This window comes from Humulus lupulus, chromosome 8 (genome assembly GCF_963169125.1).
Source record: "Humulus lupulus chromosome 8, drHumLupu1.1, whole genome shotgun sequence".
In the NCBI taxonomy this organism is placed as follows: domain Eukaryota; kingdom Viridiplantae; phylum Streptophyta; class Magnoliopsida; order Rosales; family Cannabaceae; genus Humulus; species Humulus lupulus.
Window position 1 is genome coordinate 42,345,467 of NC_084800.1, and position 24,594 is coordinate 42,370,060.

The 24,594-nt window shown below is 37.3% G+C and overlaps 2 protein-coding genes across 2 annotated transcripts; both read right to left on the reverse strand.

Moving 5' to 3' along the window:
• Positions 1-452: 452 nt before the first annotated feature.
• LOC133796970 (uncharacterized) lies at positions 453-3,179 on the reverse strand. The gene is made up of 7 exons (XM_062234690.1): positions 2,363-3,179; positions 2,020-2,157; positions 1,862-1,930; positions 1,699-1,770; positions 1,374-1,414; positions 892-1,102; positions 453-706 (listed from the first exon to the last, which is right to left on the reverse strand). Exons 1-7 carry the CDS (start codon positions 2,759-2,761, stop codon positions 662-664), a joined length of 975 nt encoding a protein of 324 aa, XP_062090674.1. The 5' UTR covers positions 2,762-3,179; the 3' UTR covers positions 453-661.
• Positions 3,180-3,303: 124 nt separating this feature from the next.
• Positions 3,304-7,403, reverse strand: LOC133796969 (uncharacterized). Its single transcript, XM_062234689.1, has 8 exons — positions 6,859-7,403; positions 6,556-6,693; positions 6,357-6,425; positions 6,181-6,252; positions 4,914-4,996; positions 4,696-4,827; positions 4,324-4,537; positions 3,304-3,544 (listed from the first exon to the last, which is right to left on the reverse strand). The coding sequence occupies exons 1-8, from the start codon at positions 7,255-7,257 to the stop codon at positions 3,500-3,502; spliced, it is 1,152 nt and encodes a 383-aa protein (XP_062090673.1). The 5' UTR covers positions 7,258-7,403; the 3' UTR covers positions 3,304-3,499.
• Positions 7,404-24,594: the final 17,191 nt, after the last annotated feature.

Genomic DNA, 24,594 nt, shown 5'->3' on the forward strand with positions numbered 1-24,594 from the left:
TTATGTAAATGTAATATTTGAAAGAGAAATTTTAATAGAAGTTGGAGGGCTTATAATTACTCTTAAATTTTTAAAAAATGTGATTTGTAAATGAGAACGGGCCAACAAAATTGAAAAAAATAAAAAGAGAGAGACAATTGTCCATTAAAGATCGATAGCATTGAGAAAATTCTTTTCATTTGTTTGTATCCCATAATTCAATAATTGTGGTCAAAATAATCCTACAAATGGCCTGATGACCCGGAAAGGAAGCATTATTTGACTTGGATGGTCATATTTGAAAGAACATGAAGCTTCAATGCTCCAGCTCATTGGCAGCCAAAACTTACACATGTCCATCAAGAATTCCAGCTGTTTTTTTTTTTTTGCTTCTTTTGGGGAAAGTATGTATAACTAATTTATGGGGCATGCAAACTTACCAAACAAGATATATAACTCAATTAAGGAAGAAATAAAAAAACAAAGATTATTATTGATTCAATCATTCATTGTACTATAACCTATCACCACCACGGCACCACCATTACAGGTCCCATTTATATACTACCAAGTTTTAATGATAACAAGATGTATATACGAAGAAACATCACTCAAAGTTATCTTCCGAAATTCGGCTATGCAAATTCTGACCTTTTATGCTGTGGAAGGAAAATGATCAACGCTAGCCCATTGAAAAATCTTCCAGCCATATTAGCACTTCATTCTCCTTCAATTGCAATCAATTCCCCCAAAACAAGACATAGTTAGTACTTCAGCCACCACAGTAGAGTTACATTTTATAAGAAAGTAGTTGGTTGAAGTTTTGTTCTATAAGGAGATTGAATTTGAATCTCAATTACGTAGGGTGAGTACCGTGGTTGGAAAAGAATTGACAAAAGTATTACAACATACCATTGCAAAGTTCCAAGGACCTGAATCGTTTGGAGGAGAAAGTAAACACCCGGTCTTTGGTCTGAGGCCATCTGAGACAAGATTCGAGAACAGAGTTTTCACCTTCTCTTGAACAATATTCTTGCTAGGTTTTCCACTGAACTTTATAGCTGCGGCAATGCCCCCATTCGATTCTTTCAAACCTTTTGTAAATTGATGAGTGTCCGGCAAACTATCATAAAAAGTAAAAACATGTTGTATATCTATTACATTTGAAGACTGGTAATAAGAAAATATGTGCCTATTAGAGAGTCATATATAGAATAGGGACTCGTGAAGTTGAGAACAAGCTCATCACTCATGATACATAACATAACAGCTCTTCGATTTTTTTTTTCCTTTCTAAATAGTTTCTTCTATGTTCCTTCAATATAAGGATCTGTATACTATGCACATTTTCCCAAACTGTCCCAAACAAAATTCAGTTTCGAGGAAATACTTACTCTGTTCCTTTTAATGCTACAAGTGGGTCATACTTTCTCACCTGTGGAAGCAATTAACCCAAGCAAATATTTGAATGTCACACCCTCAAAAATATATACGAGGATATCAACCTACTTGTAAGACTATAAATTACTTTATTGTTATTTATTAATTTTGAGATAAAATCTATGAGTTTTACCATTTTTCGTCGTACTATCAAACTTTCATTATTCTAACCATTAGTTATAACTTCCAACCGGACCACAAAAAAATAACACCCATTTGTACCTATATAATCATATGGCATATGTATTTCTACGTCCTAATCATAATAATAATAAAGACCTCATAATTTGTCATTCTTTTCAAAATCTGATATTTGGGTGTTCCAAGGTCCTTGGATTTGAAAGTCGACATCTGCATAAAAAATTGAAAATCAGCTCTTATCATATAGTTTTAACATATAACTAAATGGCTTCTAATAATTTAGTGTGAATTAAGCCAGTACCTGCTTCATTATATGCCAAAGGCCTTCCAAAGAGAAAAAATTATTGTCCCTTATTGAGTCCCACTTATCCTACAAATTAAAGGTAATTATTAACTACTTGCAAAATGGGTTTTGAATTTCATTCTCTTGGTTTTGATATGACCAATATTAGATCTTACCACATGGCTACAAAACTTCCCAGTCTCTGGGTTTATCCCCATGGTTGAGGTTCCTGTGATGACCATTTCTGGCTTCCACGGTGACATCATGTACTCCATAACCACAGTCCACCTTGTAGTTATTTCGAAAGGACCCGTCTATATATATAATATAATTAACACTACTCAATCAGTCGAATAGCTAGTTATGTTATTTTTCCATTTTCCTTGGCAAATTACAATCCCATTTCCACTATATATATGTATTACTTATTGTTATATTTTCCAAAAAAAAATATTCAAGAGAGTCTATCGTTAGCTAAACGAAATGAAAAATACAAACGATTTATCAGTTCACTTGGACCTGTTTAACGAAGTGCAACTGTAATTGAGGCCTGAAAACGGTCTTCAAGAGACTTATGTTAAACAGATACGCATTAAGAGATTCAAACTTGGTGATTGGTTCCTCGAATCTTATGCGTTCATCGTAGGCGCTCCGATCAATCCCTTGATCATCGAATAGATGGCCCAGATCCTCGTACAAAAAATCCACTAATCCCTCCACGTTGACCGTTGGTTTTGGCGCCCTCACTGATGATCCAACGGTCAACTTGGAGGAGTTGAGAGCTACCCTTTTGTATTCCAAACTTCTGTCACCTAGGAATCCCCGGTAATTATGTGCAGCGGAGCTTCGTCGCCAGAAACTGACGCGTACGTCGGCGATTAGCCTGAAATTAAGGTGAGCAAATTGTGTGCCTGCCATTTGTGTTTCTCTTTTTCTTTTTTGGCTGCGACCCAGGCCTTAAGTCTTGGTTTGTAGATGATGTGATTCTTCATTATTGGTTTTGAGTTTGACCATAGAAAAAAATTAAATATTTGAGAAAGATTAAAATACAACAAACTCTTATCTAACCCCAGAAGGAGCCATAGAATCAGGTTTCTTGTTGAAATCTAGTACTACTAATGCGCAGTGTTTGTTGATGCTTGTCTCTCGTTCGTTGCACACAGCACAATAATCACATGCACATGTTCGTCGTTTATACAATCAAAACTGCTGTTTCTTGTCCCGATTGAATTATAACCTCATTCAACTAATATTTCTATTGCTATGTTCAAGAAAAGGCAAACAATGGGTCACGTATATTAAAATTTAAAATATTAAACTATTCAATTTAACCACTCAAAAGATGACACCTAGTGAGTGAGAGAGTATCTCATGCACTTCATAAAATTATATATTAAAAGAGTTTGGTGTCCAACAACAACACATGGGTTAGCGTATTAAGTTAGTTAGATAACCCATAATAATTATTAAATTAAGATATGTAATTATTAAATTAAGATACGTGTAACTCGATATTGGATTACACCAACTTGTAGTATTGGTCAACCTTGTGTATCTTAGGAATTCTCATTTTAAAATTATTAAAATAAAAATCTTCTAATAAATCTCGTATAACAAGTCAACTTTGCCTCTTCAGAATCAGATCCACAACTATAGCTAGTCCAGTGTGAACTCATCGACCCATATTAGAACTTCATTCCTCTGCAATGTCAATCACCCCAAAACAAAAACTTAATAGTAATTTATAATAACTGTAGAGAAAAAAGGGTTACACTAAGCAATGATTCCAATAAGCCATAATCATAACACTAATGAAATTTGTGTCTGTTGCCTAAATTCATGTATAAAACTCTCCAAAAATTAACACTTTTCTACCATATTTTGCCAGTATCAGTTTTTCCCGTGGAATGACAAATTTTTTTCTTCACAAAATTAATATTCTTTATGAGTTCTTACATTTTGATAAGCTTGAGTTTACATACCTCAACATACTAATTATTATGTATTAAAGTCAATCTTACGTCAAAAACAATTCAGTCTGGATTAAAGGATAGAAAATTAAAATAAAAAGAGAAAATAAATCTATAAGATAAACAGGGGCAATTAACAAAAGATGCATATTGGACAGTAATAAATTAAGTGGGAATATAGTCGAGAGAATATAAGTTAAAACATTTCTATAAATTGTTAATTCCTCAATTGTTGCTCTAAGTTAGCTTTCTTAATAAAAATCTCACTTAAAATGCCACATGATTAGTAAAAAAATTTAGTTTCAATCTGAATGTGAGATGGAAACTCTAAGATTCCACTGTTGAAGTATCCTAATCTACCAAACTAAATGTCTTATGTCTCAAAATAAAGTGTATTTTACTAATTGGATTCAGGTTCAGGGGTTATTATTAGCAGTAAAGTTGGAAAATCTCTAGACATGGGGAAAAGATAATGAAGTAGAAAAGTAAACAAGGGACAACCAAACATACCATTATAAAACTCCATGTTCTTCCTGGATCATTGTAACGAGCCAGCAAACAACCTACTCTTGGTTTAAGACCATCTTTGATGAGGCACGACCGCAGAAATTTCTCCTTTTCTGAAACAACATCCTCAGTTGGCTTCCCACTGAACTTAAGCACGGCTGCTATGCCTCCTTCAACCTTTCTCAAGCTTATTGTGTCTTTATTTGGATCGGGTAAACTGGTCATGGATATATGCATCTATTACTTTATTGGTCATAAGGAATAGTGTTTGAAAATAAACTGTTAAGGCGCATTTGCTATGCTTCAAATTGATAGTTCATCTAGAATAACACAACAGTTTAGTATGCTAAAATCCATAAATTTATAGAGAATAACCTGTTGATATCTTTGTCAAGTGGAAGAGCTACTTGGATGGATACATTGGATAACTCAGAATCAAAAGCTTCAGTGAAGACAGGAGTTGTCATCGGTATCTTTTCCATGGCGGAATTCTTTCCAAAAATGTACCTGCCAGGCAGACGGGACATGTTACTATCAGAATCACTCAAAGAAGCAAAATAAAAGATACAAGAGAGTTTGCAATGAGTAATAACCCGGTGACATCGTTAAATCCAGTGGAGCCTGAGAGCTTGTCTACACTTCCTTCCACAACTATAAACGGTTCATACTTTCTCACCTGTGGAATCAATCCAAGAATCATGTGAAACATTGAGTTAAATCACGAAAAAATAATTGCATAGATTGAACCTCTATACTTTTAGTAGATAACTATTTAATATGCCCAACTAACTCAAGAGTCCATCTCAATATAAATCATACTAGCGAAACTCTTTGTAAGATATGATCTTTATTTACAAGGGGTCCTTCATTACTTCTTGTCGTAACAACATCAACAATGTGTTGTGTCAACCAGGTGGCTTTGGAAAAATGACCCCTTCTCCTTCTAGTGATATCTTTCTTTGTTTCATTACTCAAAACTTGTTTCACTTGGTGTGCTTCTTTCATTCAAATAAGGGCAAGGACCTTTCTTTGTCTTGACATTCGTCTAGATGTTTTGACGTCCTCTCTCACATCAGTAAAATAAATTTTACTGATTTTCTTCTAGCCTTCTTAGCCATTTCTTTCTTTCAGTCAGGATTCTCTGACTAACAATTTTCCTAGAAACAGAGCCATTCCATGCTCAGAAATCCTTACACCTTTATTCCAGTGCAGAGCATTCATTTGGTTCTTTCTCTAGACCTACACCATAGAGCTAGAAATCTTTTGAATTCTTTTAGACTCGTTTCTCTGATTTTCTATTCTTAGCTACCAGTTCATTTTTTAAAGAAGTTTAAGGATGGTCTAGCTTCAAGAGGGGTTTTATCAACATGCTCACTAGTGGGAGCTAAGTACCTGCTTCAGACACTCGAGCAACAAGATTTCACCAAGGTATTAATAAGAAGGGAGTTCTAGCTTATGTTGTCTAAGTTCCAGCTGTGTTCTCTTATGAATTTACAGTCTCTAGACTTGGTTCTGTTCTGTGGATATATATATATATATATATATATATAGGCTTAGTTAAGCCACACCCACATCACAACTTTTGTCATTTTAGTTCTGATATTTTGCTATTCAGTAAAAAATCAACCTAACACTCAGTAGATTCTAAGTAGGCGATAAGAAGAAAATATATTTCAATATGTCCACAGCTTAATTATTACAGGTAGTTGACTTATCCTTCAGTCTCACTATCCATTGGCAGACTATTCTATACACGTTACTTTACTAAAATTCACATGAGCTGCTTCAAAGTAGGTCATGCTGATAATATAAGCTGATATAGATTTTATTATTAGTTCAATTCAGAACAAGCAAACATACCTCATAGTTTGCCGTTTTCTTCAGTATCTGATACTTGGGTGTTCCCAGGTCAGGAGTCTTGTAAATTCTAAGCTGAATATAATTAAAAACTAAATGTTTAGATTTTATTTTATTAATTAATCTTGAAATTAGGAACTAATAATGCAGTGTTTGTTATTTGAATAAGGAGTGAGTACCTGCTTGAATACCTCCCACAAACCTTCTACAGAAAAATAATCATTGTTTTTTATAGAATCCCAGTAGTCCTACAAAGTAAAGGAAAAGTCAATTGCATACTAGTTAGAATAGTACCCAGGACATAAACAAAATAAGGAAAAAAAATGTCCCAATCTTATCCATTCCATACCTGGCTATGAAAATAAAAGCTGATCTTACCAAGTGGCTGCAAAACTTTCCAGTCTCAGGGTTGATGCCCATAACAGAGGTTCCTGTGAAAACCAACTCTGGTTTCCATGGTAAAAGAATGAACTTCATAACCATACTCCACCTTGTTGTTATTTCATATGGACCTGTCTATATTAACTCAATCAGTTAATAACCAGACAATCAAAGCCCAAGTCCATAATATATCAAACATTCTTAAGTACAATTCAAATCCAATAGAAAGGGTCACTTACACTTACTTACTCAACTGCACCATTTAAAAAGAAAAGCAACATTGCATTATTCAATGCTAACCTGTTTGACCCAGTGCAAAAAAAAATCAGGCCTGAAGAGATTCTTCAAAAGGGCTATGTTATACAGGTACCCACTTATGGAATCATGCTTAGTAATTGGGTCCCGGAACTTGACACTTTCATCATAGGCCGTCCGATCAATCCCCTGGTCATCAAAGAGATGGGGTAAATCCTCATACAAGAAATCCACCAACCGTTGGACGACCACAGTCGATTTTTGTGGGCTCTGCTCCACCAAGCTTAGTCTTACAGCCCATTTGGAGTTGTGGGCAAGGCTAAAAGTTCTCTTGGACGATGGGAATGAAAGGGTAGTGGCTCCGGAGGTACTAAGTCGTCGAGAACTGACACATAAGGCAGTGTTTGGCCGGAGAATTTGGTGGCAGAGTTGTGTGCAAGCCATTATTTGTGTAGTTTTTGAAAAGTAGGGGCGAGTGCGTGCATTTGGGAGAAAGGAAAGCTTAGCCAGAAGATGATGATGGGTGAGTAGTGTTCATTTGGGAGGGGTGGCCGTTTTCTGGTATTTGTGGTTTGTTGTCCGCCACGTAGTTGCCCATCTAAATAAAACAAATTATTATTATAAAATTTAACTATTTAGCACATAATTAAGAAAAAAGTTCAAACAATTTAATATAGAAATGAAGAAATAAGTTTTTGCTTAATTTCTATTTTCTCAGCCTGCTAAAAATCCTACAAATTAGAGAATAAGAATTAAGAATTAAAAAGCAACATAGTTCCGATTCAAAACTTCAACAACTAAAAAGAGTTCGAAAACTTTTAACCTTATAAATTTCTGAGATACGGCTAATTTACGTTTTCCTTTTCAACAATGAAAGAATAATTTGAAAGGCAATGAAAATTGTAACTGAAATTTCTATATAACTCCTAATAATTATTACAATGAAGATAAAAATACGGAAAGTTTCCTTTCTATATAATTCCTAATATTTGATTTTATCATTTTTATTTATATATGTTTTTAATCATGTGTCGAATTGTCTGATTTAAATTGTGATTATATTTTTTCTATCTCGTAACAACCACATAAATTAACATTTATTATAAAAAAAATAGATTTTAAAAGTATAGTGTTAGAAAAAAAAATACTATATAAATATAAATATCTACAAAGTCATTTTATGATGACTCCTCCAACAGCTTTTCCTGGGACAGATACTCTCCAAGTAGCTCACTATTTCACTTTCACATCCTCATATTTTTATCTACTATTCTTCTAATCATGTTGGTTTATTTCTGGTTCCATCATGTTTTGTATTTGAAAAAAAGTTGTGTTCTGGCCGATCGAAATTCATAGGCCAAACGGTGTTACAAAGCAATTTGTAAGGTCTATAGATTTTGAATACTTTTTTTGTTCTTAATTCCGGGAGTTTGAGATTTCAACCTGAAAATTGGAATGGATAATTTATTTGAGTGAATCTGAATTATTTGAGAATTTTTTTTGTGAGGAAGTTTATTTTTGAATTTGGAATATTATGTAGTTTTTTTTCACTTTCTTTATTTGATTATTTTGGCTTGGATTGCATCATTAAAATTTGGTTTGTTTTGCCTATGCCTGGACACCCCTACTTGAAAGGGCTTCAAATTTTATAAAAATGCAATTTTTTTTTGTACCTCATGTATCTTCCAAAATTTTAAAAATATCATTTAATATATAATTCTTTTATAAAAATATCATATTTTGTATATTTTTTTAAAATATCATATTTTGTATATTCTCTTAAGATTCAGCCAATTACGAAATTTATAAACACCATGTACAGATTTCTTAACTAATGTAGCGAGCTTTTCACACGTTATTATTGACTCACGCGAAGAAATAAAGTGATTTTCGTAATGTGATATAGAATTTATTTATAATAATAATATATCTATTTATATAATAAGTGTGTAGATAACGAAATTTTTTGATTTGAATGGTTTTTTATTTTTTTAAGGTTAACTTTAACGAAATATTATTATATTTAACAGTATATATTTATATTTAATTGTAGTTTCTAAACACTTAAACTTAAATAAAATAAATAATTAAAAAATTAAAATATGATATTTTTGAGATATTTTGCAATAATATTTATTTTAAAATAATTAATAATTAAACAAATTAAAAATGAGATATTTTTTAGATATTTTACAATAATAATTATTTTAAAATAATAAATAATTAAACAAATTAAAATATGATATATTTGACATGTTTTACAATGATAATTATTTAAAAATAATAAAATCATAGGTTTTATAACTTAAATAAATATTTAATTAAACTTAAACTAACTTATTAGAATAATATCATATTAAACATATAATATAATCTACTGTAAATTAGTACAAAATTATTCAAATTTTTTTTTTGAAAGAAGCTTAAATTTAAAATCCGCGTATAATATTTAATATTACATTAAATATATAATATATAATTTCTTTTTGTCACTCCCAAATTCATAAACTAAAACAAACATAAACTTAAACAAAATAAATAAATTATTTAATTAAAATACAATATTTATTTAAAAATTTATATAATATTAATATAAATTTAATAAAAATAATTAATAAATTCTATAAATAAATAAAGTATATATATATATATATTTCGAGAATATTGGAGAACTTTTTATCAATATCGCAGCCACAGAATAATATATCAGAAGTCGCTTTTGTAAATGCAACCGAATCAATCAAAAAAGCTTAAGGCCAAATTAATAGAGAGTCAGAATGGAGTCATAATGTCCCCAACTGTTTGATGAATTGTGCCAACTTTAAGTGTCCACGTCTTCCTTTCTCATCACATGTTCTACACACATCTTACCCTTATGCTTCCTGGCACGCGCAACACCTCGATTTCCACGGTCCTGATTTTATTTCGCATAGAGTGTGTACGTACGTGCATATATAGTGGTTTTTTTGTTACCAAAATATAGTTTACAGTACTAGTACTACACTATAAAAAATTTCTGTTTTTCTTAGGAAAAAACGTACTAGTATGTTAGATAATTGCTCTCTTCGAGACAGAGCTAATCTCCAAACTTGCTCAAGGCAATTTTCATTCACAGCATAAGCCAAAATAGAGTCATCCAAGAAAACTTATAAAATCTCATTACAATTCTCAATAACAAATTCGGTTACTCCTACTCAGCTTACTTTCTCTCCCTTCATCGAGCCCATAGCAGAACAAAGTCTCTCAACCAGCTTGGCTTGATCCTTTTCCTTTTGCAGCTTGTTTCCTCCTTTTCAGCTCGGTCGATCTCACTGTTCACCTTCTCTTTCGAGCCTTCTGTGATGTGTTGAGCCGATGCTTCTTCCCATTCTTTTACTTGCTGTATAATGGCTTCTGGGTCCAATTGTATTGGGCTGATTGTTTGTGGGCTGCCAACTTGGGCTTTGCTATCACTGCTTCCCTCTCCGAACACGACCTTGTCCTCAAGGTCGACAAGATTGTACATCCGTATGAAAGCGTCAAAGTCTTCCCATGTTGCATCTTCAGGAGAACTGAGAGTCCATTGAACGAGTACTTGACGAGTCGTACCAGTAGCTGTTTGATGAATTCTGGTAGCGAGAATGGCTAGCGGCGTCAGAATCGGTTTGTTAGCCAGGCTGAACTCAGGCAACGGATAGCACGGTAACTGTTGTGGTCCCCGAAATGGTTTGAGCAGTGATACGTGAAAGGTGGGATGGATGCGGCTGCCTTGGGGAAGTTTCAACTTATATGCGACGGGGCCGGCATGTCCAATAACTTCAAACGGGCCAAAATATCGACGACTAAGCTTGAAGTTGTTGCGGTGTGCTACTGTGGATTGCCGGTAAGGTTGGAGTTTAACCAAGACCAATTCGCCAATCTGGAAGGAGATATCTGTGCGCTTTTTGTTAGCCTGTTGGCGCATTCTGTTTTGAGCCCTGAGCAAGTTGTCTTTGAGATGCTGTAAGATGTCGTCCCTTGTCAGCAAGTCTTCCTCTACCGCCTGAACAGTTGTGGAACCTCTGATATACGTCGGAATGGATGGAGGTGTTCGGCCATATACCGCCTGAAAGGGAGTCATTGCAATAGCGGAGTGGTGGCTCGTGTTATAATGATACTCTGCCCAACACAAAAACTTGCTCCATTGTTTGGGATTCTCAGCAGTGAAGGCTCGAAGATATTGCTCCAAATAGCGGTTCGTAACTTCCGTTTGACCATCCGTTTGGGGGTGGTAAGCTGAGCTCATTTTTAACTTAGTGCCCATAAGCTCAAATAACTTCTTCCAAAATGCACTAGTAAACACCGGATCTCTGTCACTCACTATAGTTCGCGGCAACCCATGGAGCTTAATGACCATATTGCTGAATAAATCTGCCACTTTTGTGGCTGAGTATTGACGGGGCAGGGCACCAAAGTGTGCATATTTCGTGAAACGATCAATCACTACCAAGATGTTTGTGACGCCATTAGAGGTAGGGAGGCCTACAATGAAATCCATATCTAAGTCCTCCCAAACTCTCTTCGGAATTTCCAGCGGTTGAAGAAGACCATATGGTACAGAAGTTGAATGTTTCACCGTTTGGCAAATAGTGCAAGTTGCCACAAATTGCTTAACATCAGATCGCATCCCATGCCAAAAGAAATTTGCTCCTAAGCGCAAGAAGGTGCGCTCAATGCCCGCATGGCCTCCCATTGGTGTAGCGTGGAACTCGTGAAGCAGTTTCTGTTTCAGATTAGAGTGGGCACTAATAAAAAGTTTCTGGCAGTAGTACATGAGGCCATCTCTCTGAGAATACACAGTGGCGTCGAGCTGTCCCTGCTGCAATTGAGTGTGAAGAAGCCTCAAATCTGGGCAAGTAATGTTCTCTTGCCGTAATTCCTCTAGAAAATCATAACAACCAGCACTATGACCAATCAACAATGATGAAAAGGGTGTCTCAAACTTTCGGGAAAGGGCATCAGCCGCAGCATTTAATGTACCCGCTTTGTATTCAATGGTAAAATGAAAACCCAGCAACTTACGAATGAACTGTTGTTGTTCCGGTGTTTGAATTACTTGTGTTAAGAGCTCCCGTAAACTTCTGTGATCTGTCCTGATAATGAAATGGCGGCCTAACAAATACTGTCGCCATTTGTTTACTGCTTCAACTATCGCACGCATCTCCCTTAGATAAGCCGACGAACCCATGAAACGGGGTCCCAATTTCTTGCTGAAATAAGCCAATGGGTGGCCGTCCTGCATTAAAACAGCTCCAATGCCGACGTTAGATGCATCTGTTTCAACTATAAAATCTTTAGAAAAATCGGGCAACTTGAGTACGGGTGTCTCGGTCATTGCTTTCTTGAGATGAGCAAAGGCAGTAGCAGCTTCGGCAGTCCACCTAAAATTGTCTCGCTTCAGTAAGTCAGTCAGAGGAGCTGCTATTGTTGCATAATGAGATACAAAGCGGCGGTAATATCCTGTAAGACCCAAGAATCCACGTAGTTGTTTCAGAGAGGTAGGCACGGGCCATTCGTTCATGGCTGTAGTCTTTGACGGATCAGCCTGTACACCGTTTGAAGACACCAGGTGGCCCAAATATTCGACTCTTTGCTGGAAGAAGTTGCATTTACTGGCTTTAGCAAAAAATTTAGTATCCTGGAGCACTCGGAGGACTATGGCCAGATGTTGAGCGTGGTCGGCCTCATTGCTGCTGTACACAAGAATATCATAAAAAAAAACAGTAACAAAATGTCGAAGATAGGGTCTGAAAACCTGGTTCATAGCTGCTTGGAATGTCGACGGGGCATTGGTTAGCCCAAAAGGCATCACAACAAATTCGTAATGGCCTTGGTGCGTCCTGAAAGCTGTCTTGTGAATGTCCCTGCGATCCATTCGTATTTGATGATAGCCAGCCCTTAGATCTAACTTGGAGAAGACGGTGGCACCACCCAGTTCGTCGAGTAGTTCGTCGATCGTGGGAATGGGGAAACGGTCATTAATGGTGAGACCATTCAGCGCTCTATAATCCACGCAAAATCGCCATGACCCGTCTTTCTTTTTTACTAAGAGCACAGGTGACGAATAGGGGCTAGTACTTGGGCGAATAAAGCCAACGTCCTGCATCTCTTGCACCAGTTTTTCAATAACGTCCTTTTGAAAATAGGGGTACCGGTACGGTCTCACGTTGACAGGTGCCGAGCCTGGCTGGAGAAAAATGCGGTGATCCACCGAACGAAAAGGAGGCAGCTGATTCGGTGTAGCAAAAACTGATGCAAACTGAGACAATAATCCCCGACCCTGTGGTGGAAAATGGGCTTCCAGAGCTGCCAGATCAGTAGTGTCAGTCTCCTTAGTGTCCTCCGCTGTTTCGAGTCTAAATAAACCCCGAACTTCTCCTTCGCGCAGTAAGGTAGTGAGTTGTGTATAAGTGAGATGGTTCCCAGAAATTTGAGTGGAACCCGATAGCTTAATAACGTTTCCCTGCCAGGTAAATTCCATGGTTAACGCCTTGTGGTCGTGAATGCACGGTCCCAAAGTTTGAAGCCATTGCATACCCAAAACGACGTCCAAGCCACAGATCGGAAGAACATACAGATCTACTATGAAACGGTGCCCTTGTAACCACAACTCGACCTCCTTGCACAGTTTGTAACACAGCAAAAAATTTCCATTACCCATGTAAACTTTGAAACGTTTCGTCTCCTCCCAAGGCAAATTGAGCTGAGTAGCCAATGATTCTTGAATAAAATTATTATTGCTACCGGTGTCGACCAATACTTCGAGTGATTCATTGCCATGTTGCGCCGTTATGCGAAAAATTCTCGGGTTCAATGAGTTAGAGAGCGAATTGAGACTTACTTCTTCTTCCGGACTGTCAAATTCGTGTTCCTCCTCTTCAGCCCCCATGGATGCATCTTCCTCATCATGAACGCACATAATCAACATTTTATTCTTGCATTTATGACCATAATGAAATTTCTCTTCGCATGTATAGCATAATCCTTTCTCCCGACGTTCCTTCATTTCACTGGGGGATAATTTTTTTATTGGCAGAGAGATTGTATTGGGTGGTTTACCCAATGGTTGGAGTGGAGGCGATGGGAGACCCGTGCTCGACCTGTATGTGGTAGGAGAAGTTGACTGTGAAATGGGCTGTGTGTAACTTGGTTTCGAGATCCACCCGGTTCTATTATGGTCCCTTTGTCGTGCGAACAGGTCTTCATTGCGATCCTCGAATAATTGGGCTTTGGCCATAGCATCGGCCAAGTTCGCAGGAGGCACCATCAATAACTCACGTCGGATGTCTAACTTCAGTCCCCGAATGAAGAAGTTCAGGAACATGGAGTCTGCCACTCCCGTGATGCGAGGCATAAGCAGTTCAAATTCTTCTCTGTACTCCGAGACCTTCCCCGTCTGTGTGAGTTTCGAAATACGACCCAATGGATCGTCGTAAATGGAAGTACCAAAGCGAAGCTGTAATTCCCGTAAGAACGATTCCCAATCAGAAATCGATCCACCTTTTTCCATCCATTGAAACCAGCTTGATGGAGGTCCGTCTAAGTGAAACGGAACAACCGCCAATCGTATGCCATAATCCACTTGGTGAAGATCAAAAAACTTATTGATCTTATAAATCCAGTCGTCCACATTCTGTCCGTCAAAGCGAGGCACCTTAACTCGCAAGGTTTTGAGTATTGAGTTGATGTCTCGGCAATCTGTTTCAGTATCGGAACGTCGGCTCTGTTCCCGAACTGAGTCTCTGCTCCCACTAGCTTCACCCACTTGGTTCACCGGCGATGGCTGAGAATTCTGGTTGAAGCGTTCGTCAATCATCATCTTGATAGTCTCCATCTGGGATTCCGATCGCTGTTCCCACTTGAGGTCCAACGCCTGTAACAATGCGGCAATCTCCTCGTTCTTCATTCTGGAAAAAAAAGAGGGTCAATGAAAGCACCAATGTTAGATAATTGCTCTCTTCGAGACAGAGCTAATCTCCAAACTTGCTCAAGGCAATTTTCATTCACAGCATAAGCCAAAATAGAGTCATCCAAGAAAACTTATAAAATCTCATTACAATTCTCAATAACAAATTCGGTTACTCCTACTCAGCTTACTTTCTCTCCCTTCATCGAGCCCATAGCAGAACAAAGTCTCTCAACCAGCTTGGCTTGATCCTTTTTCTTTTGCAGCTTGTTTCCTCCTTTTCAGCTCGGTCGATCTCACTGTTCACCTTCTCTTTCGAGCCTTCTGTGATGTGTTGAGCCGATGCTTCTTCCCATTCTTTTACTTGCTGTATAATGGCTTCTGGGTCCAATTGTATTGGGCTGATTGTTTGTGGGCTGCCAACTTGGGCTTTGCTATCATAGTACTACACTATAACTTGATCAGAATCTACCAATAGGAGCCACCGTTGGTTATAACCATGCCATGTGTAAAGCAATACTCTTGTGCTGCTACACGTCCAAGTAACTACACTTAAGCCAGCCACACTCTCTCTACAACCGTCTTTATTGCTCAGCTATTTAAGCTTATAACCATCTTATTTCTTGTTCCCACCGCTACTACTCCATTCAAAAATCCACAGCCAATTCCTCTTCTCTAGTTTATAACTTTTATTACTGCAAAGTAGATCTACAGTTAAGTTTTTCTTCCACTCGAAGAAGATGATAATGCTTGTCGACGTTGTTGACTCATCGTGGAGCAAGAAGCATGTAAGTGACTTTACTGGGACTACTTCTTCCGATAACGTCAACTATGACTACTACATTCCAGAACGCTCCATGGATGGGGATGGGGATGACGACGATGATGGTGGTTATGACTACGCTCCGGCTGCTTGATATCTATATTTTATATAAAATACATACCCTGTAACCTAATTTAGGGAACGGTTAAAATTTTCTTCATAGAATATATATGCTACACAGTTGAGGATATGAGGCTCTTTCTAAATGTAATTGTTAATGAGAGTGACCTTTTAATGAATAATGTGGAGGCAGAGATGTTTAATATATGAAGATTTTCGGTAATATGTAATATATGTTTTTGATGTTATATAATTCATATAAAATAAAGATTCAATATATTACATATAATAGTTTTGTACACTGAATAATAGATAGGATGAGCCTTGCTTCCTTTCCAAGCAGATATTATCAATATATCATTGGTTTTAATAGCTTTTTATTTTTTTTTAATGTTAACTTTAACGGGTTTATAACTTAAATAAAACAAAATAAATAATTAAAAAATTAAAAAAAAAAATATTTTTGAGATATTTTATAATGATAATTAAAATATGATATTTTTTTAGATATTGTACAATGATAATTATTTAAAAATAATAAATAATTAAATAAATTAAAATATGATATTTTTCAGATATTTTACAATGATAATCATTTTAAAATAATAAATAATTAAACAAATTAAAATATAATATTTTTGACATAGTTTACAATGATAATTATTTAAAAATAATATAATCATACATTTTATAACTTAAATAAAATTTAATTAAACTTTGTTGACCCTTGATTTGGCCAACAACACAGAGTCAAAATAACGACAAAGAACAAAAGGAAATTAAGAAGAGAAATAAATGAGAAGAAAGTGACACAAGTGATTTATAGTGGTTCGGCCCCAATTATGTGGTAATAACCTACGTCCACTTAGTGTTCTTATTGATATTGAATCCCAATACTGTGATCAAAGAACTAGGGTTCTTGAGTTTCACAAGTCTTAGGGGAATTACAACTTTCAGTGGATAGTCACACTATGCTTTTCTCTCAAAATACAAATATTAAAAGTCTAAGAATTCAAAAGTCTCTTCCTTGAGCCTTCTCATTCTTATTTATAGGCTCAAGGAGGTTACATGGGCCGATGGACCTTAATTATCCTTAATATCAGCGTATCAAGGTAATAAAGAGAAAAATATATAATCAATGTAGTTATTACAAGATTGTGCATCTTAAAGGAAGTAAATAGAAGCATGCGACCAGACTGGTCGCACATAAACGCAAGATCTGATGAAGCAATAATCATTTGGTCGATAGGCGAACAACATCCCCTCACTTCAGAACTGCCATGTGTCAACCATGTGTAAGAAATTCTTGCCACATCACCATATGAGCCATTTTTGGGTAAACAAACTTAAACTCACTTATTATAATAATATCATATTAAACATATAATATAATCTACTATGAATTAGCAACAATTCTTTTTTAAAAACTAGCAAGAAACTTAAATATAAAATCCACGTATAATATTTAATATTACATTAAATATATAATATATAATCTCTTGTTGTCACTCCTAAATTCAAAAATCAGAACAAACATAAACTTAAACAAAAATAAATAAATTATTTAATTAAAATAGAATATTTATTTCAAAATTTATATGACATTAGTATAAACTTAATAAAAATAATTAATAAATTCTATAAATAAAACTAAACAAATGTGCATATGCACGTTGTTTGTATCTAGTATATATATATATTAATTTGTGATGAGATAATAATTATTGATAGAAGTGGAGAAGGAACCTATCTATATTAGATTAGGTCTCCTTATTAGAAGTTCCAGTTAACCATAAATCTCATACTTTTGTTTTAATTAGACTTTCACAAATTAATGCTAAACCTAATAATTAATCATCGATCACTCCACAAAGATTATTCATCACCCATATTTTAATAAAACAATTTAAAATGTTAATGTAAGCTCTAACATTATTCATAAGTCATTATTAGCTAACAATTATTTGGTTATTGCCGACAGTGATTGGATGCTAAATCAGTTAATTTGCTTTATTTGGCACTATATTTTTGTTTCTTTTATGCGTTTGGTATTATGATCATTTATTGCTAATAAAATATCATTATTTGAATGTTTTTACTTTTAGTTTAACTTATATGTATTATTTATTCCACAAAAAGAGAAAGACATATATTTATTTTTTATATTGCTTTGGGAAGACTTTTCTTTTATATTTTCATTTTCCATTCATGCTAGAAGATACTTCCCCAACAAATAATTCTTCAAGTTTTCATTTTCTTTCCGTCATGCGCAATGCAATCTATATATTTAAAGTACTTCTAATGAAGGATATAAAATGTCTAATTCTTTATAATATAGAGAAAAAATTGTTAAATAGTATTCTAATGGACGATGTAAAATTATTTTTTTTTACCTAAATGAATAGTATTTCTCTATATGTAGTGAAACACTATTCATCAAGCTATAAATATTGAAATTTCGTTTTTTTTTATGATTACCAACTCAATTATTCAATTGAAATAATTAATTGCTGAACTGTTACAGAAATGTTTAAATAGACACAGAGATTGTTTGAACAGAAACCAGATATGTTTAAACAGTTTATCACTAGAAGATAAAAACGAACATAAAGTATATAACATACGAAATTATACGTGGTATCAGCAATCTTTGCAGATCGCTACTAGTCCACGGGGCCACGCCCAGAGAATGAAATTTATTAGAAGAATATCTAAACGATTACAAAACCAAATTGACTTATACAAATAAAGACTCTCTCTTGAATTTGTCGCAACTGTTGTAATCTAAACTCCTAATCAAATTTCTGAAGTGCTAAGATCTTGAACTCCCTTCAAATCATAACACTTGCACTTTTCCTCCCGAAAAGTGACTCACGAACAAGACTTCTCCCAAAGCTTGATGAACAATGTCCAAGTGTGTTCAACCTGCACAATTAACACAAAGAAAACAATACAGAAGTACACTATAATAAACTACTAAGAACTTCCTGGACTCAAGTTCTTTACATAATAATTCTCTCTAAAACTTGAAAATATATGGAAAATAATACACCAAGAGAGATGATCAAAAACCAACGACCTAAGAATGATTATATACTTTCTAGAATCCCTTTAGGTCATGGAAAACAAATCAGAAACCAATAAGGCAATAAAAGGAAAATCTTCCCAAACAGGAAAGTCATAATCTGTTCAAACAGACTGACAATCCGTTCAAATAGATTCATTTAACATGGACAGTTTTTAAACCCAGTTTCCTTAAATAAATAAGAAAACAATATATACATTATCTCTGTAAGTTGAACACGGTTTCTGGACAACCAAATCAGGTCAAGAATTAAATTGCAATAATTTCCATATATACAAAAGTTAAGACAAGATAATCTTTTATAAGAAATTATATATTTATTCTATTAACATATATAGACTAATATGATTTTAGAAAACATTTCTCAACAAAATAGAAAACTACCCATTTCGAAAATACTTCTTTAATTAATTTTGTCAATTTTGTCAAATATGCCAATAAAGGATTTTACAAATATTTTATTATTTTTTTTATAAACTTTTGTATATATATGAGTGTGATATTATTTGTTGGGCCCAAAATGTTCGGCCAAAAAACCCTTTCCTCATTTATCAAATATTCAAAACGGTTCGTTTCGGCATACAGAAGCTCCGAAGGCAGAAGCTGCGAGTCAGAGGCGGTCCGCGCCTCTGACTCCTAAACGAGACATTTAAAGACGGTATTTTTGGAGGGAAATTCGGTTATTTCTTCCCACCATTTCAGGGTTCGCTTGAACTAACTAACTGCTTTACATATTTTGTCCTATAAATATAAGATTGATAGAAGGGAAGCAAGATGGAACTTTGAACTGACTTAAGCATCGGAGCGTCTTTCTTGCAGGTGATCCCGACGAGTCAAAGGCAAACTTCATCACTGGCATAGTGACAGAGCATCGTCCATCGTTGGGTTGAACCTCCACATATAGAAAGAAAAATTGTTTCTTCAACAATTGGCGCCGTCTGTGGGAATCGAAAAACATTTTCGTCCTTCGCCACATCGTCGAATCAAGAGATCAAGAACTCTCTTTTTGCGTCCAAGATCCTCTGCAAACCCAGGAATTATGCCACCAAAAGGCAACGGAGTCTCGGGTCCAGTCACACAGAGCGTCCCTCCGGCGGACGTGGGCGACCAGATCGACAGGATGTGTCGCCTGCTGGAAGCAAGCCAGCAGCGGTCTGACGAAGCAATCAAGACATTGACCGAAGCCCAGGCTAGGCTCGAAGCTGAAATAGCTGAACTGCGCAGATCCGCTGACACCGCACGCAATACCCAATCAACAACAATCTCGACCCTGGTAGACCCGAAGTTCCAATAGACCGCATTGGTTCCCCTCAGCAAAACACGAACCTCGGTAGTGAAAGATCCCAAGGTCTCCCGCCACCCTCTGGGGTCGAAGAACGACGAGCATCACTCCTTGACGCACGTATGCGGACGGAAGCAGACCCCATCGGATCCACTCAGCCAACAGCCGATGTAACGCCCCAACTCCTGGGACCGTTACGGTGTGCCTTGTAAATAGTGCTAAACTCGCTAATCGAGACATTTGGCCAAAATCGTGATCTAAGTATGATTAGCGAGTTAGGGATTAAACATTTTGGTTAAGATATCACGTTTCACTAGAACGTTTAGCATATACATTGGGATCCCGAAAATACAATTAAGAGTTTATTACAGAAAATATTTTCAACAGGCCGTTCTAAGCGGCAAAACAGGGTTCAACCCTAGTTCCACTTTAAACCTCGACCATGGCGGCCGAGCAGCTGCATATGTACACGTCATCACCTAAGCCCTCCAACTCAAGGGTGGTCCAGCTTCCTCTTGCCTTTACCTGCACCACATAGCACCCGTGAGCCGAAGCCCAGCAAGAAAACATAACACTTTTCATAAACATTATCAAATGATTATTATTATAATCACACTGAATATAAAGCTTTCAAACCAATGGGTGCACATCACATGATTCTAGCGGGAGAGTGGCTGTTAAGTAAGCCACCAGCCTCCAAGCTCTGTTTCGTAGCGGGAGAGTGGCTGTTAAGTAAGCCACCAGCCTCCAAGCTCTGTCTTTTAGCGAGAGAGTGGCTGTTAAGTAAGCCGCTAGCCTCCAAGCTCTGTTTTCTAGCAAGAGAGTGGCTGATAGGTAAGCCACTGGCCTTCAAGCTCTGTTTTCTAGCAAGAGAGTGGCTGATAGGTAAGCCACTGGCCTTCAAGCTCTGTTTATTCATCGACCCTCAGGGTCAGTCAGGCATTAATGCTCCTTGAGTCATTCAATGCTAGTAATCGATTAGATCTAATCTCTGTTGGCTTGCGTGATTCACGCTAAGGCCGTTCTGACAAGTAAGTCAGCGCTTCCTGACCTGTGTCCAGTAACACTGCCGAGCCTGACAAATAAGTCACAGCCTCACAGCTGATACTAACACTTTTGTCGATTTTGTATTCGGTCCATACACAAGTAAGCAATGATATCAATATGTATCATATGCCAGTTATCCAAGAATAGGGCATTCAGCATGCTTACTAAATAGTTTCTAGCACAGTCATGATCATGCATAAACTCAGAGACTCAAGCTCTGACCAATCTCATATTCATCGTTCATGGCATGCCCTATCACACATTTCACGTGCATTACATGCATCACACTTAATTATCTAGCATGCCTCAACAACATTCATATGCAAATGGGCAAGATTTGCCAAGCATTCATTATGCTAACAATGTTTACATTTAAACGTCCAACATGCATCATTCATAGCCATGCATGTCATACTCAATAGCCAATCAACATGCATCATAATAGCCATGCATGTCATGCTCAATAATCAACCAACATGCATCCATAATAGCCATGCATGTCACATATACACAGGGTGCAGTTTTCTTACCTTAGATTCGAGCTAGTACCAATATAAGAACGATCCTTGAGAACGATCAACCTTTAAGCCCTTAGCGGTCACCTAATCATAACCAAGTATGAAACACCATCAATAACATGATAATCAAAGGTTTCACACCAATATCTAGCTCCCAAGAGATCAATCCAAACTAATCCAAGTAGTAGGGACACTCCCGAGGCCCATAGCTAAGTTCCCGGGGTCAAAACGAGCAAACGGGGTGAAAACAGGGCAAGGGCTGCGACCCTAGCACCTTGGGCCGCGGCCCCCAGGGTTCTCTGAGGCAAGGGCCGCGGCGCCCAGCAAGCACAAATTCCTGACACCTGCTTCATCGAACTAGGGCCGCGGCGCACAAGAACAGGGTCGCGGCCCCCAACCCTGGGCCATTCCCAAACGCGTTTCAAGCACTCCAAATCCTCCAAAAACATACCCAAACATTCCCAAATCATCAAATAAAAGTTCCCAAGCTTCCCAATACTCCAAAACCCTCAAAACCCAAAGCTCAAACCGACCAAAAACTCAATAATTGACAAAGTCCAATTCTAAGCTTAAAAACTTAAAAACCTTAAAGCTTCAAACTTAGATTACCTTCGATTGGGTTGTTTCTCATCAAATCCTTCGGCTAAGAAGCTTCTAATCCTTCCTAGGATCGCTATGCCTCGACCCTCACTTGATTCCGACTCCCAGAACTCAAGATTCCCTCAAAAAGGCTCAAACGGTAAAACAGACTGTTTTGAGAGAGAACGAGAAGTTTCTAACGTATGTTCTTATCTGTCAAGCTACTTCAAGCTTAAGTAACCTCAAATAAAACCTAGTGCTCGGGGTCCCGAAAACACCCCCGCGGACACTATAGTCAAAACTTCCAGAATTTCACCCGGACCTCAAATATTCCCAATCTATCACCAAATAAACATTTCTATTACCCCAAAATTGACCCCGTTATGACGAAACCGCTAATCCATTATATATGACCGTCTCATGCCGAATAGCTCGAATATATCTCCATAATAATGAAATCTCATTCACATATTACAATATGCACCCAATAGGCCAAATTACCAAAATGCCCTTATCATTTTAAATACTCCCATACGCATGCATTTATCATCATATAATAATATAATTCACATTAACATGCATATGTTCATTTTATAACATATTAAATCAATTATGGCCCTCCCGGCCTCCTAATCAAGGTCCTAAACCTTATTAGGAAATTTGGGGCATTACAGCCGAAATCCGGCCTCAACAAACAACACGTTACACCATGCACGATACACCAACTGAAGACCGTGTTCCCTCGATCCGGTTCTTAGACAGTTGGAAAGAAGATATGATGAGAGAAATGATGCAGAAGTTTTCAGACGGGCGATCCGTTCACGCCACCGAGCATTTGGATCTCGTATCGAGAACCACTAAGAAATCTCCTTTCTCAGAGTGGATTCAGAATGAGCCTAAGCCCCGGGACTTCATCATCCCCTCCCTGCCTGCATTCAATGGAAAGGGAGATCCGCTAAACCATTTATTCCAATTTCAGCAGAAAATGGCATTAGAAGCTAACAACGAAGCTATTCAATGCAAGGTCTTTTCAACGACTTTCTCTGGGCCAGCTTTGTTGTGGTTCCGAAAATTAAAGCCAGGATCTCTCAATAGTTTTAGTGACCTCCGACGGACCTTTTTACAACAATATAGTGCGAACTGAGAGGCACCAAGAACAATGGTTGACCTCTATCGAATTAAGCAGGGGGAGAATGAACACCCGAAAGTGTATTTGCAGCGTTTCATTGACCTTCATCAAAAGCTTGCATGTGGGATCTCTTTTACATGAGAATCTCACCATGACACCACCCTACGACATGGCAGAAGTGCAGATCCGAGCCGAAGGCATCTTCAGGGTCTTGGAATTTCGAGAACGTGCACAAAAGAAGTCTGCGCTCATCTCTACTCCACCAACAAATAACCCTCTGCCACCTACTAAAGATGACAAGAGGAAGCGGAATCAAACAGATCACGCGAAGGAAGGAAAAAGGCCAAGACAGGATCGACAATCATCACGATACCCTTCCTTCGAATACACCGTCCCGCAAGAAGTCATTTATGAAGAAAATAAAGACAGACCTATCTGGCGAGAGCCCTATAAAATCACCACTCCATCTGACAGGAGAGATAAAAGCAGGTACCGCCTCTTCCACAAAGATCACGGTCATACGATCGCTGAATGTCGTAACCTGAACAATCAGATCCAAGCCCTCATGAGGAATGGGAGGCTTACCCAATACATCAAGGAGGCGGGCAGACCCGGCACCTCGCGGCATAATCCCACTTCTGCCCCAGCACCGCAAGCGTCAGATCCCGTGCACGCAGCCTCTGATAGCACTCAGGAGCCTCTTAAGTAGGTCCTTATGATCCACGGGGTCGTGGAACTCACTGAGAACCAATAGCATATCACCAAAATCCATAAGAGGATGGAAGAACGAGTGAAGCGATACAAATCATTAGGCCACACGGTCAATCTCGTCACTTCAGAAGACAGAAGTCATCCAACCTCTGCAATCACCTTCACCGATGATGACCTGAAGGGCGTACACCTACCACATGATGATCCACTCGTCATTTCCCTACAGGTTGATCATTGCCAGCTGGGCAGAGTTCTAATCGACGGGGGCAGTGGGGTCGACATCCTCTTCTGGGAAGCCTTCCAGAAAATGGGGCTAGAGGAGAATTAGATCCGACCCCCCACCACGCCCATTTTGGGATTCAACAGCCAAAGAGTATATCCAAAAGGCATCGTTCAATTAACTGTGGTGGCCGCAGAACGCACCCTGCCAGTAGATTTTCTCATTATAGACTCCGCCACAAGCTATAACGCCATCATGGGGAGAAATTGGATCCACCAGATGCAGGGGGTAGTCTCAACCCTACATCAAGTGATGCGGTGTCAATCACTCAACGGGCGCTACACCGTCGACATCAAGGGCTGCCAGAAGTAGGCCAAAAAGTGCTTCCTCACCTTGAAAGAAA